General features: G+C 40.8%; 1 protein-coding gene across 2 annotated transcripts in view; it reads right to left on the bottom strand.

The window, feature by feature from the left end:
• Positions 1 to 16,155, bottom strand: part of CACNA1I (calcium voltage-gated channel subunit alpha1 I) — a 737,039-nt gene that overhangs the window by 22,122 nt on the left and 698,762 nt on the right. Inside the window, exon 32 of one of the 2 annotated variants that reach the window (XM_073644335.1) lies at positions 8,727 to 8,843. The exons of the other annotated variant lie outside the window; for it this stretch is intronic. Coding sequence (XP_073500436.1) covers positions 8,727 to 8,843 — 117 coding nt within the window. The remainder of the gene's footprint in view (positions 1 to 8,726; positions 8,844 to 16,155) is intronic. 2 annotated transcript variants of the gene reach the window in all.

Raw genomic sequence — 16,155 nt, 5'->3', positions numbered from 1 at the left:
TGGACGACAAAAGACGTCAAAGTTGGCCAAGTGAAGACAAGTGAAGTGGAGTAGGGATGCCTAGAGGTGAGGGCTGGGTGAAAAATATTTTTTTTTGCATATATCTATTATGCTCTGAGTTTTAGAGAGATCCCAGAGCGCAATAATAAAGATGTGATTTGCATTAAACGAATTTAATGTGAATCGAATTTCCAGTTCAAATTCAAGCAAACTACCGTCTTCAAATTTCGGCAGATTTGCTCATCACTAGCTATTAACTTATTTTGTTCACAGTTACCAATGACAAAGATATCACTCCTATAATAATATCTTTTTGGACACAAAGGTATGTAACATTACTTTTGTCAAAAAATGTATGCTGTACATTTTGAAGAGGTAAGGAAGGACAATGTAAATGAAAAGATGCTGTGTATTCTGTTGTGTAGTTCTGCTTTAGGGAAAAGTGTGTTATACAGACGTATGCTGTCCGAGTAAAGTCAGCATACTGACTGATGTAATTCAATAGAGCTTTTTAGAAGACAATTTTTTTCACATGGATTGAGTGTACCTAGTGTACGTGTGTAAAAAATAGCAGCATGAACTATTCTCTTCCATATATTGGATGAGACTCACTCATTCAACAGGGTTCATAATGGGTGCATAAAAAAAGCAAAACGGATCCGATAAGGATCATCTGTATTGCAACCAATTTTTACAGATACTTTGCTATTATTAATCTAGGAAGCTGTATTTGATCATGTACATTTTATGTTGATGTATAAGTACAGAAGTCACAAAAGTCACATGGTCGTAAAATACGAACACACAGATGACACAAGGATGATAATATGGCAATGTTACATATAGAAGGTAAGAAAGTTTTATTAGTTGTGCAAGGTCCAGCAGGAACTACACTGTATGGACAAAAGTATTGGGACTCCTACACATTACTTCTACAGGAGCTTTAGTTCTAAATTCATAGACATGCCTTGCAGCTAAAGCTGCATGCACCATTCTGGGAAAGTTTTCTACAAGATTTTGGAGTCTGTCTGAGGGAATTTTGTCCATTAATCCAGAGGAACATTTGTGATGTTGGATGTGATGTTTGACGAGAGGGACTGACTTGCAATATCCATTCTAGTTCATCCAAAAGGTGTTGGATGAGGTTAAAGTGAGGGATCTGTGTGGGCAAGTCAACTTCTTCCAAACAAAATTCACCCAATTATTCCTCTATGGACCTTGCTTTGTGCACTGGGTAAGTCATGTTGAAACAGAAAACATTCTACCTCAAACTGTTTGCACAAAGTTTAATTGTCCAGAATGTCTTACTATAATGTAGTATTAAAATTTCCTTTCACTGTAGGTAAGGGGCATGACCTGACCCCTGAAAAACAACCCCATAATATTATCCTTCTCCACCAAACTTTGCAGTTGGCACAGTGGAGTCAGTCAGGTACCATTATCCAGGTTTTTGTCACACCCATCAGACTACAAGATAGAGGCCATGCTTCGTCACTCCACAGCACACGTTTCCACTGTTCTAGTTAAGACAGTATAATTTACACCACTCATTCCAATGCTTGGCACTGTGCTTGTTGAATGTAAGGCTCACATGTAGCTGCTCGGACATGGAAAATGTGACTACATTGTCCTGACTCTAGAGTCAAGTTTTGTTTCTGTTTGTTTTTTTTCTTCTTGTGTTTTGCGGTCACGTGACCATCTACCTTTATATTCCAGCTCCGCCCTTTTGGCTGTGCTGGACTTCAGTGTTTGACTGTTTCTCTAGCCAGGTGCTTCGGTGCCTTTCTCTGTCAGTTCGCTTGGTCCTTCTGGGACCTCTAGTACCTTTTTGTCGGTTTGTCTTTTTGTGTTCTGCAACAACTTCTCTGTTTAGGAGGTGTCCCATTTTTGTCCCAGTCCTTAGTTCTTTTAGGGACCCCTCCCCTTATGCTATAGGTCTTCGTTCAGACTAGCCGAGGACTAAGGCGGGTCTGTTCGCTAGGAACAGGCAGCCCGCTACATCGTAGGGATTCAGCTTAGTCTCACTGTAGGGACAGCTTTCCCCTATCTTTCCTTAGTACTTGTTGCAGATCATAACAGTTTCCTTCCCTTACGGCAGCTCCCTTTGTGCTAGTCCATACTGGGGTACTGAGGTAGCACAGCAAGCACCACTGACTTCATCATTTTAGGCCTTTTAAGGCCAGTTTAGCCAGCCATCCACCACCTGAGTATTCAGAATGTATAGCACCCTGCTACAACGTGCTTCTGAAGAAAACCTCAGATTCCTCTAGAGTCTGCTCCTGCCAGGTGACTTATTATCTTCACAGTTAGTCCTGACTGAAATCATCCAGCAACTTGCTGCTATTTTAAAGCTCAGTCTATCAACTCTTGGTGCTAGTGCACGCTCATCTCTGTTGTGTCAAGTTGTTAACAAGATTATCTCTATTATCCTTACGCTGTCCACATTTGTTACTCTGCTATTTTTGTGAATAATCGCATCTCAACAAGCAAGTTACCAGTTTGCTTATGCACCTATGCTGTTCTTGTACTGTCAGCACATCTGGCTCAGCTACATCTAGTGCTTCAAGCTCTGCTTGTGCATCTATTTCTCTGCATACCCGGCTATACTGGTCCTTGTTGATCTACATGTCATAAGGCAAATACACCTGCACTGTATCATTGACTTCATTCTGTTCTGCTCACCCTGAGCTACAAATTCTAAAATCCACCTCACTTGGGAAGCCATGGAACCAGAAAACGCATGTCGTGATCTCCCAATGCATTTTTATGTGCGAATGTTAATGTCTGAAGAGGTTAAGAACTTGGCAATCAATGAGTCAGTAGAGCATTGGCAACTTTTATGCCCTTTGTGTCTCAGTGCACCACCAACCCTGTCTCTAACTTTAATTGACTGAGTTAGGTTATGTGCACACTTTGAGTATTTGCAGCATATTTTTCTACAACAAAACCCAAGCAAAATGCTGCATAAAATATGTGTGTTGTTGATGCTTTTTTTATGCATTTTTCTATGTGTTTTTACTTGTGGTTTTTTCCCAATTATTTGAATAGGTGAAAAACGTTGCAAAAACTGAAACAATTGACACGCTGCAGATTTGAAAAACACATTGGTGGTTAAAATCTGAAGGGAAAAAATAAGCAGCGTGTGCATGAGATTTCAGACATCTCATTGATTTCACTGGTACTGTAAACTGCAGCATTTTTTACCCTGGAAAAATGCGCATAAACGCAACATGTGAACAAGCCCTTGCTGTGGTTTCAAAACGCTTCAACTTTTCATTAATACCACTCACTGTTGATCTTGGAATATTTAGGAGGGAAGAGCTTTTACAAACTGACTTGCAATGGTGGCAGACTATTACAATATCATACTTGGATTCAGTGAGTTCTTTAAAATGTCTAATTTTTTCACAAATATTTGTAAAGGCAGACTGAAAGGAGAGGGGCTGGATTTTATATACCTGTGGCTATGAGACTGAATATAAGGGCAAAGCTATTTTTTGAGCGATCATCGCACGAGTTATAGGGCAGTCTGTCTCTGCCCTAGCACTTGAATTTAATGCTTAAGAGGTGTGCCCCAATTGTTTTGACCATATAGTGAATTTTTTTTCTGGAGTAAAAACAGGATTTTTCTTGTACCACTTTACACAAAGAATGGGAATGATTTATCTGGGATCTAAGACATGACTTTAGGTCTACTCACATAGATTTTGGAGATATGAAGCGTAATTTTTTTTGCATTTTTGCTGCATTTTTTTTTGCATTTTCCAGATGTTTTCTTCATTTCCATAGAGAAATGAAGAAAACACTAGCATTTTATTTTTAGCAATAGAAAATGCAAAAAAAAAAGCCTTTGCGTCTTCCAGGCTAAAAGCTTTCACATTGACTTGTATTGTAAGTAATCAGTGTCTTCTTAGAGGAAATGAAGAATGGACATACTTCTTTTGAATGCTTGGCATCTTTTGAAAGCTTGAGAGTTTAAAAGAAGCTCAAAAGTCTGAACATATGAACAAAAGTAATTTTTGCATAGAATTGAATATGTTCATTCTTTTAAGGCTTTCTTGCAGCATTTTCCAAACAAAGAAAAAAATGCAGTGTGAACACATCCTAAAAGTAAATTTCTAAGTGTTTCAACAGAGGGGCTGCTTTGATATTATTGTCATGAGGCTGAGATCCTTCCAACAAGTAGGTTTTGTACAATCTGGAAACCACTTCAAGAAAAAAATAGTGGTAAGGGAGTGAGCTCAATAATAATGTTGAGCAAATACATTCAAATGGAAGTGAAATCTGCTTAAATTTTACAAAAATCCATTTTTGCCAAAATGCAGAATTTTTGTAATTCACTTCCTTGCGGACTGCTGTTCACCATTTTTCTGAACCGTAAATGGCCATCAAAAAGTTAAAAAAACCTTATACTCACTTTAGCGCTCACCCCTCTAGCTCCTCTACTCCACACCGTCACCCATCCGGTCCTCATTTTCTGATCCCCTGCAGCACTAAAATCTCTGAAATCCTGTACTCACAAGGTGACAGTGCATGTAGTGATGCCATGACTTTGTGATCTTCTGAGGCTTGTGCAGAATCCTCCCAGGCCTCATCAGAACTGGAAGTCCAGCACATTGTGAGTGATCGAAAGATTCCATCGTGAGTCGTGGGGTATCAGAAGATGCAACGAGGAACACATGGGTGACTGTGAGGAGCAGAGGGGCCGGAGAGGTGAGAGGTGAGGTGAGTATAAGGATATTTTTTTAACATACTACTTTTATTATGCTCTGGAGTCTGTAGAAAACTCAGAGCATTATAATGGACATTAAATTCATGGAGAATAACTTCTTTGCGAATCGAATCTCCCTGGGAAAACAGCACGAACATTCGAAATTAAATTTTTTCTGATTCACTTGTAAGGGTATGCCCGGGTTAATTTATGGCCTTCCTAATAAAATGGGAACGCATAGTACAGTGGCGTGAATGATGTTATAGACTGTTCACATATTTTGATAACGGTTTTATTGTGGATGACTCATTTATTACATGCATGTTTTATGATATTGTGTCAAGATTAGGAAAAGTGTTAGGATTGGGAAGTACAGTGGAGAGCACTGTAGTTCAGGAAATAGTTAAGTTAGAATAAGGTAGGGGTTAACAGTTATAGGAACACCCCTGGTTAGGGAGGAGGACAAGGTTATATTAAGGGGAAGTATTTTCTAGTGAAGGGTAGTAGGGAGAATAAGAGAAAAGGGGCTAGTTCAGAGATAGTGGGCCGAGGGTCATTCAGGGAACAGAACAACCTGAAAGGAACAGGTAACAGCAACAGAAAGCAGCATGAGGACAGCAGCGACAATATTCAGTGGGACATCCCTGAACGTCTGCGACCTACGGCTGGAAAGAGGTATGGAGGTGCCTACCTCATTTTCGTCTCCTAAGGGGAGAAAAGACAGGAATCCACAGAGGCAAGTTGGGGCAGAATGCTGGGAATCTGATGTGTCGAGCGAGACATCCCTGGGGCAAGAAGCGTCGTTAGAGCAAGGGATAACGCAGGCGACCGAAACCGTAACTGCTGTGAAACACTGTGCTGTACCCATGACCAAGTCTGAACTAAGCTTATTGAGTAAGGTTGAGCCAAGAGTCGGGTGTGAACTGTGTGATCGAGCCCGGACCCGGGACTGTGGAACAGATGGAGCTTCAAAGAACACAAGTGAGTGTTCATTACATGCAAACCACACGACAGACAGGACATTATCTTTTATTTGCGAGGAGCCAGGGTGTGGGAAGACAGTAGCCCCTCACCCATGACTACCGTCCTATGTCCCTTACACACTCATCTCTGCTCAACAAGTATTGCTCAGAATATTAGCAGATGACTACTGCTATGTTTTAAATGTAGTTGTAAAAAGCCTAGACTATTTTTAGTAGAGACTGAAATGAAAAAGAATAAAAAATCAGAAACTTTGTGATCTCTTATAAGGGTTCCTTCTTACTTGTATGCAACAATTAAACCAATGAACAATTGAGTGGGCTGAATGCTAATTCCTGGATCACTGGGTGTTTGAAAATGTGACTGATGCAAATTTAATTATAAGATAATGCTTTTTCATGTTCAAATTATAACACATTTCCACAGAGTTTACTGATTAAGGATATTATTTTAAGTGCGGCAAGATTAACTAGACTGATCAGTACAAGTATACTGAAGCATTAAAATGGGCTTCTAATTATGATGTAATTACAGACTGAATCAAATGTATGTACATATTTACCACCATCGCTTCTTGTAATACGTTTTAAACATTTATTGAACTGGCAATGCTTTATCAATAAAAATCACCCAAGATAAATGATTTAACATTTCTAAGAACAGACATGAAATCTTGTGCCAACACAGACTCTGTGGGCCTTTTTTCTTAATGCAATATTTCTTTGAAAAAAAGGAAAAAATAATCCATATTGCCAATTTTCTTTATAATAACTTGTGCGGGATTGTATTTCTGTAAATGTGAATCACTCATGACCTTCAGTTATGTCTGACCTTTTGCAATAATTATGAACTCTGTTAACCTTACATTGGATGTGGTCTGCCATACAAAGACCGACAGATATAGAGCTTCATATTGCATCTGTCATTGTCGACAGGTGAAGAATTGTGGAAAAACTTATTTTGACCAAAACAGATGCAAAAATGTACATTGAGTAAGGAATGGTGGTGATGGTGAGGCCCATGAAACCAACCCCCACTTGCGATTCCTTTTTAACACCACAGTTTGTAGTTGGGTATTGTATTACTCTGTTGAAATACCTCATAAGTACCAATTTGCATCCAAACTAATCCTTTATTATATATTCTTACATGATTGTCCATGGTTTAATGTCAGGACGGGTGAATGGTAGGAGATATGAAACATAAGTAAAACATAAAAGGATCTAGGTTGTTAAAGAACAAAATAAAACAAAAAAAGACAACATTTAAGGCATTCTGTCATAATTTTGATCTTAAGTTGAAAAAATATCGGGTACTAGGGTAGAAGTGCAAGCATATCCATAAAGCATACCTTCAAAAATAACTTTTAACACTTTAGTCCTCTTCTATTTAAATGACTTCTGAAGTGTCAACTGGGTGTTCTTTCTTTTTTGAAGTGTCCTGTAGAGTTGAGCAAAAACTGCCTAGATCCTTTGTCTGTAGCAGTCTTCCATGGCATCCTGACCAGAGCAAGCTTCACTTTTGCAGCCAACATCTTACGTCCAGCATCCTTTGCACCTTTTGCGCTTACAAGGTCTTGCAAAGTCATGATGTCATATGAGATCTAGTGACTGAGTCTCATGTGATATCATTGCCTCACTGAGCTTAGTAAGCCCAAAAAGGTGCCGGGATGGGCTACAGATGTGACCTGTAGAAGTAAAATCTGCATTGATGCAGCTGCCACAAAGAACCAGACTGAGCGCTGTACCAGAGAAGCATAAATGTTTTTGCTCAACTCTAGTTCTCTTTGAACGATGGCAACCCCTTCCAAACTCCTCTCATCCTGCAGCCTTCCATGTCATTCAACGTCTTCTGTAGAGCAGCAGATGGGAAGAGTTTTCGGAGCGGTGGCTGTTATTACATCAATGTGCCTACTAAGAGCAAGAGGTGCCCAGGATGCAGGGCCGAAGATGCTGGCTGTGGAAGTGAAGACTACTCTGGTGTGGCTGCCATAGGGAACCAGACTGAAGGTCGTACCAGAGCAGCACAAATATATTTGTTCAACTCCAGTCTTCATTTAATGAAGGCAACCCCTTCCAAACGCCTTTAATCTTGCTGCCTTCTTTGTCATTCAACGTCTTCTGCAGAGCAGCAGATGGAAAGAGTTTAGGAGTGGTGGCTGTCATTAAAGAAGCATTCCCATCAAAATTGTAGTCCTCTTAATATATTGCAATCATCATATTATATAGCACTGTGCACTTACAATTGCTCATTTTGCCTTTCTACCCAGTTAATTCTTCTCTTTCCCAGTAAGTCTATAACATCACATGATTAAAAACAGATTAGCTGAATCCTTCTAAGATCTATGTAGAAATAGGAAGTCTCTATTCCCTGCATGAATCATCACTGCAAAAGTCCTTAGCAGGGGGAAGAGCTGAGCAGCTGGGTCAGGAGATGAAGAGGGGGGTGACTCATCCAGGGAAAAGAGACTTCCTTTTTCTACATAGAGCAGAGAAAAAAGAAGAATTAACTGAGTAGAAAGGCAACATGAGCAATTGTAAGTAAGCAGTGCTATATAATATGATTGAAGTACATTAAGAGGATAAAAACTTTGATTGGAGTGCTTATTTAACACAGGACACTACACAAATGAAGGGCTGTCCAGTGGACACTTCAAGATATATTTACTTTTGGCACGGGAGTAGATAAAAGTTGATTTTCTAAGTTAAGATTTATCAGTGTTGACAAACATTGGTATGTGCACACTTCTTTTCTTAGCGCCTATGTAATCACAAGAATTTCGAGGGGTCATAAATAATAACATATTCCCTTTAAGTGTTGAAAAGTGCATTAAACCAATAATGTTACATCTGCTATGAAGCACCATTCTAATAACATCCAATTAGGCATTTTTATGAAGCCATAAAATGAGCACAATGAGCCATTATCTAGATGGTGCTGATGGGGTCCTAAACAAGATAATCCATGTAGATTAGGGAAGTAATTAAAATCTTCTCGGCTTTGAATTCCAATAATTTACAAAATTTGCTTTTACCTTCATCTCCTTTAACTGACTTGTGACACCTTGTTCTTCTGAACTGAGATCATCAGTCAATACTGAAGAGGACTTGTCAGAGGTTAAAGAAAAGGCCTCCATTTCTGCCAGCTGGACCTAAGCAAAACCATTATTAGTGATATGGATTTGTGAGTTGCCCCGTTCAAACATTTTACTTTTTCCTGCTTAGCATACAATCTCTGATTAGAGAATTAAGCTTTCAGAAGCTTTAGGTAAATCACCTCTGACTGTTTAGTCTATGGGAGAGCAGGTATTTTATGTTAATCCAATATGCTAATCCCACAGTGCACAAATTCAATACAACTCATAAGCAATGCATGGAAGTCAGCAGTGTTGTTTGTAGGCAAACCCCTTCTAGTACCCGCAGGACTGTTCATCTCCGGGAGACCACAGTGGCTTACTATGTTTAGTAACTAAGAGCCTGGAATAATCAATACACATTGCCGCCACGGTAATTGCCAATTATACCAACACTTTCCACATTGCTGTGGACTTTTTTCAATGGACATCATTAATCAAACAGTGATATTACATTTCAAGACGACAAGGCTAAATGTGGATAATTAGTATTTTAACAATGTTGCAACTTCCCAATTGGGACAGCGGCAATTAACCAGACAGGATGCGCTAATAACTCTAAGCACCCAGGTACCAAGTATGATGTGTGTACTATACACTGTGTTCCAAATTATTATGCAAATAATATTTTCTCAGATTTTCCCAAATTACCTATATGAATTGCAGTCATTATAATTTTCCAGTCAAATAACTATTAGAGTACAATTGAAAGTTTTTTGTACAAACTGCCTATGATAACAGTATATTTTTAAAAAAATAAAAAACTCAAACTGCACTCAAAATGGATGTTCCAAATTATTATGCACAGCAGAGTTTTCAACCTTTTCATTTTAATAAAGAACAAAAAAATGGTCATTTTTGAAATTATAAGCATTAGCAGGTTATTACAAACTGAAATCAAACAGTTTTCAACTCAAAACTTTATTCTAGGTGATGTTACATCTGCACATAGGACCCCTTGTTCGAAAGGAGCTTCTGAACTCTCTCGTCCATTGAATTTGTCAGGTTTTGTATGGTTTCTGCTTCAATTATTTAGCATGAGGACAGAATACCCACCCAGAGCTGTTGCTTAGATGTGAACTGCCTCCCGCCATCATAGACACTCCTTTTGATGATGCTCCAGAGGTTCTCAATGGGGTTGAGGTCAGGGGAGCATGGGTGCCACACCATAAGTTTGTCCCCTTTTATGCCCATAGCAGCCAGAGATGCAGCTGTGTTATGTGCAGCATGAGACGGGGCATTATCATGCATGAAATGATCTCGATGGTCCAGATGGATGGAGTGGAGGATGGCTGGTTGATGGACACCCCATGCAAACACGGCTACGGCGCTGACAAGGAGGAGGTGGAGTAATGTTTTGGGCCAGAATCATGGGGAGAGAGATTGTCGGCCCTTTTAGGATCCCTGAAGGGGTAAAGATGAACTCCATAATGTATGTTAAGTTTCTCAAACAGCACTTCCTTCCATGGTTCAAGAAGAAGAACCGTGCATTCCGCAGCAAGATCATTTTCATGCATGATAATGCCCCGTCTCATGCTGCACATAACACATCTGCATCTCTGGCTGCTATGAGCATAAAAGGGGACAAACTTATGGTGTGTCACCCATGCTCCCCTGACCTCAACCCCATTGAGAACCTCTGGAGCATCATCAAAAGGAGTGTCTATGATGGCGGGAGGCAGTTCACATCTAAGCAACAGCTCTGGGAGGGTATTCTGTCCTCATGCAAAACAATTGAAGCAGAAACCATCCAAAACCTGACAAATTCAATGGACGAGAGCGTTCAGAAGCTCCTTTCGAACAAGCGGTTTTGAGTTGAAAACTGTTTGATTTCAGTTTGTAATAACCTGCTAATGCTTATAATTTCAAAAATGACCATTTTTTTGTTCTTTATTAAAATGAAAAGGTTGAAAACTCTGCTGTGCATAATAATTTGGAACATGCATTTTGAGTGCAGTTTGAGTTTTTTATTTTTTTAAAAATATACTGTTATCATAGGCAGTTTGTACAAAAACCTTTCAATTGTACTCTAATAGTTATCTGACTGGAAAATTACAATGACTGCAATTCATATAGGTAATTTGGGAAAATCTGAGAAAATATTATTTGCATAATAATTTGGAACACAGTGTATACTGCATAGCCAAAGCTCCAACTTCTTGACTTTAGGATTAGCTTCACACATTGTTTTTGCATCTGTTTGAAAAGGTACCTTTAAAATCAGGATACGATAGGATGGCCATCCAGATGCCATTGTCTATTGTACAAAACACATTATCCATCTGGATGAAATTCAAAAATGCAGTGGCTGAGACTAGGGTATAAACCCCATGAAGATAATACTAAAGTCAGATGGTGATATCGCCAGGATCAGTCAACAGTCTACTTGACACTCTTCCAACAGATGATGTTGGGCGACAGAAATATCTTAGTGGTGAAATTTCAACAACCAATTTTTTTTTTTTGTTTGCCAGGGAGAAATGCTGGTGCCAGATAAGTCTGGCAGTGGCTCCCTTATAGGTAACACAGGAGCACTTGTCGAACCAAGCGTTTCTGTATATGAGGGAGTCGGGAGAGATAGCTGTCGGACAAACGATCCTGTATGGGGGCCTTAACTTTAAACTGAGTATCAGCTATCAACCATTTTGGAGATCCTTAATTATATATATATGTTCTTAGTTATATTTATATGTTGGGCTATGGTTAGGTGTTACATGCTCTTTATCTAGTTTTAAATTTGTGATTAGAATAATTATAATTTAAATATAAAACTTGTTTTTAAATGACCTACTTCCTAACATTTAGATTTCGGGTGAATTAGGACTGGCTTATTATCAAGAACCAAATCATGTTCCTGATAATCGGCCTGTTTAAACAGGTTGCCAATCACCTGACGAATGAGCAAAATGCTTGTCTATCGGGCAAAATAATTTTTAAGCTTGCTTAAAAATTATCGTTTTCAGCAGCACCACCAATCGACTTATGGACTTAAGTGTAGCCAGTGGGTGGTTGTTTAATGGCCACAACTGGTTCGTGTGAAAGCACCCTTAGTTAATGCTGAGACTTGCGTGAATTGTATAAAAGTCGCAGTCACTCTGTTGAGAGTAATGTTATGTTACATTGGGACTACTTTAAAATTATGCATGGCTGTATGCAAAAAAATCTCAACACAGAAATCTCTGCCTCTTGTTGTATCTCCTACATATCTAATCTGTATACCATTATAGTCCCATACTAAATTTATCTATGTAGTTTAGTTAAACAAACTAATATTATGTTTGTTTCTGTCAGTTATATTTACCTCCTTGGTGTCGCTTTCATGTTTTCTTGATGAGTTATGATGATACCCTCTACTGTTGTGTTGAGATCAGTTTATTGTATTTGTATTGTACTGTGTTGTCTTCCTGTATTAATAATTCATCTTGATCCTGCCCCTTCTAATTCCTCCTTCCTACCTTTCCTACTTCGATCTACTGAGAGGTCTTTTCTCAAGCACATGTATCACACATAAATATAGATATAGACCAATAGGATTAATAAAAAAATGCGACGAAGGAGGAATTCTTACTCCCATTTTTTTAACTTATCCAGCAAAGACTAACCCGAAGACTTAAGAAGCATTTACACTACACAATTTTGGTGAACAAGTGTTCGTAGGAATGCTTATTTCACAATAATCATGACATGAATTCTAGACAGGCTGCCAATCATCTGATAAATGAGCAAAGCATTCGTTTTTCTGATAATATAATCTTTTGGTTTGCAGAAATGATCATGGTTCTCGGCAGCACATCGTCCTGTGTAAACATCATCTACACTGCCGAGAACAATAGTAGCCTATGCACACTGAACAATCTGAAGTCAAGTTGGCCATTGTAATCAAGTTATTAAATGATCCCTGACCGGTTAGTCGTTTTTTAATGCTACGGGTTGGGCAGGGTGAATGGACCTTTAGACCATCTGGATATTTCCATCAGACAGAAAAGCCTAAATGTGCATGTAACATATGAGTTTTAAAAACAACTTTTTTTTAAGGAATGTGGACCCACAATCGTCAAATGAATATGTAATAATTTTATAAAGATCTTTTAAGATCATAAAAGGAAGTAGGTGCACAGCATAGGGATAAATCCTGTTGTCATGTTCTCTTTAACTCAAAATAGGAAAACATACATTTCCAAAAAGCATAAACATACTGCATCAAATCGAGAGAATGAGGACTCATCCAGATGCCCTACTCTCTTTTGTATCATCCAACAGCGAACAGTAGTTAATAGTAAAAGGTCAGGGTTTCGTCAGGGATTCGCGAGCACACGATCCCGACTACTCACTATGTAGCTATCGGCAAGCGATCAGAAAGCATATGACCTCACACCTTCGGATTCCAACCCATGGAATATGTGTATACGCCCCAGTACAGTTACTGCCAGCTTCATGATAGCCCAATTAATATTATTAGCTGCCACCACTGACCAAATTTGAAGTAAAATACAGGCCTGGCTGGATGCCCGCTTTCTGGTAGCTTATGGCTTCGGGGGAGGGAACGTTTACAGAGCCAAAGAAACAGAACTATTAAATTTTATATTTAATCCAAAAGGGAGGCAGTGTTTTGGAAAAATATACAAGATTTTACAAAAGGGGACATTACAATATGGAATATACAGTTACACAAAATAAACAGGATTAAAGGAGAAACTTACTATATCGTTCATATAGACAACTCAATATAGCTGGAGGGGAGACATTCCACTTGATCAGAGCGTTAAGTCAACGCGACCCCTTGCTTATGATACATACACTCCCGGCAATGAGTACTCATCTATCATCCGTGGATTCTTTTATGCCTAAGGGGAGACCTGCCCACAAACGCCCTGGGATGACATCACGGGGGCTGTTCTCCAGCCTTCATATTTTTATTAGAATATCTGGCTTTTGCGATAACTCATCGTTGGTTGATCGGAGAAGCCCGGAAGTAATACAATTTTTTCTGTTATGAATTTAACTTCCTTTAGAGACCACACATGACATAGTTGCAGTCTGCTATTTTGTTACTTTTGCACCACAGCCCCCCAGAGGGGCTTACAACGATGGGAAAATATCCATATTGTTCCTTAGCTGACCCTGTCATTAAAAATATGGGCCCCATTATTATCGGAATTATGGAACTTCCAATATTCCAAATTTGGGGTCGGCTCTGTCCCGGCTGCCAGACCTGTTAAATTCCCTTTGACGTCCTGGGAATAAAGTTTCCTCAGCTAGATGTAAATTGTTGCAGGTCTGTGTCAGGGGAAAGCACACTCGCATTCTAATTTTGTTTGTAGCACCTTTCTTTGTGCCAGCATCTGTCCAAGCCACTTTTGTAGGGGCTAATTTGCATAGGAGCAGATGGTCCAGGTGTCAGCTCTTTGCCCTTTGACAAATAGTATAGAGGAGGGGGATGAAGAGGGGTTTCAGGGAAAGATAGAAATCGTTAATATTTTTCTTAATATCTCCATGACATCTCCCCCTCTTTGAGGTGGCGTAGGGGCTGATTTACAGATTGCCCCTTAAGCCAACCTCCTGGCCCACCCTTCCTGCTGATCTAACAAGCAGTGGACCCAACTCGCCCACCACGCTGACCGACTGGGGATCCAGCTTTCCGATCACCCTGACCGGTTCAGGGTACATTTTCCCCAAACCTATGACAGGCTATGGGTACCTTCCTCCCATACTCCTGACAGACAGGGGGACACACATTTCTGTTACCTTGCCTGGTTGAGGGGCCTACCTTTTCACCTGTCATTACCGCCTTCTGAGCCGTGCTCACTATGGGGGAGCTACGACTGGCCATGTCACAGTCCGTCGTGACACCGGTCGGTGGCACGGGACAACTTTCCCTATGACCCCCGTGTTTCTTCCCATCCTTTCTCATCACCTCTGGAGCCGTGCTAGTCATGGGGCAGCTACCACTGACCATGTCACTATCTGGCGTGACACTGGTCACCTGCACGGGATGACCTGCTTCCTGGTGTCCGTGCCTGCTCTGCTCCCCTTTGCCCTAGCACTTATGCTGGCTCATTTTAGTGGATCTTCACCAGCATCACCCCACAGGGTGAGGTGGCTGAGTTCCCCTTTACCACAACACACATTTTTATTATGCATTACATCGACATTGACAGTGAAATTACATGACATATCAGATCTAAGAGGGTTGTCAGGAATGTATGGGGCAACCAACCATCCCAGATCAGTTCCCAATAGCACATTAGTGAGGAGATTCTCTGACACCCCCACTTCCCTTAAACCCCTCCCCGCACCGCAGTCCAGGAAAACTCTGGCCATCAGTATGGGATGGCGAACATCCCCAAATACAGTGACAGTCAGGGTCTTCCCAGGAATAAGTTCTTTGGGTAACACGAATTCAGGGCAGATGAGGGTGCGTTCTACGCCAGTGTCCTTAAGGCCAACAGAAATGGTGTTGCCCACAGTAACCGGTTGTTAGTTCTCACGGGCCCAGCCAACCGCCCCACCCACAAAACGAATGGCTGCAGTAGGCCCTGGGGCCTCAAGTGTGGGATCCATATTCTGCATCTCCGGGCAGACAAGGCTGATGTGACCCATTTGGTCACAAGTATAGCACTTACGGGAGTCAAATGCAGGACAGGTGCTGGAAGACGGGGCAGAACCCGCTGAGGGCCGGCTGGCTAGAACACTGAGGGTGGCTGTCGGATGACCCCCTTTCCAGCTGGCAGCGGCGACTTCCGCACCTCTAGTGTGCGGTTGACCTCATAGGCATCTGCGATCTGTGCTTCTTTGGCGGCTTCCTTCGGCTCCCGGTCCAACACAAACTGTCTCATCTCCACAGGGCAAAGATGAATAAACTGGTCCTTCACCATCAGATCCTTCAGGTCCTCGAATGTGGTGACCGACAGTCCTTGGACCCTCTGCTCAAAGCTGGTCCTGAGCCCATCCACCATGTCACTGTAGCTGTCATGTGGTCCACGTTGGAGGGCTCTGAACTTTTTCCGGTAAACCTCCGGAGTCAGCTGGTATTTTTTTTTTTATCAGGGCCTGCTTGACGGCTTCATAGTCTCCATCTTGGGCTCAAAGGAGAGAGGCAAACACCTCCAGAGCTTTTCCTCTGAGCCTTGGGGTTAAATATCGGGCCCACTGGTCCTCAGGCAGCTGGTACTGCCTGCAGGCCTTTTCAAATCCCTGCAGAAATATGTCCAAGTCCCCATCCTTTTCCATTACAGGGAAATGCTCAGGATGGGGTTTAAAACTTTTGTGTTGTTGGACTCACGGGCCTGCAGGGTGGATAACTCCTTCTGAATCTGGGCTAGCTCCAACT

The sequence above is a fragment of the Phyllobates terribilis genome, unplaced genomic scaffold, assembly GCF_046119375.1.
Source record: "Phyllobates terribilis strain yellow unplaced genomic scaffold, ASM4611937v1 Scaffold_8__6_contigs__length_399053987, whole genome shotgun sequence".
In the NCBI taxonomy this organism is placed as follows: domain Eukaryota; kingdom Metazoa; phylum Chordata; class Amphibia; order Anura; family Dendrobatidae; genus Phyllobates; species Phyllobates terribilis.
Note: the sequence above shows the minus strand (reverse complement) of the source record. Positions and strands in the feature narration are given on the sequence as shown.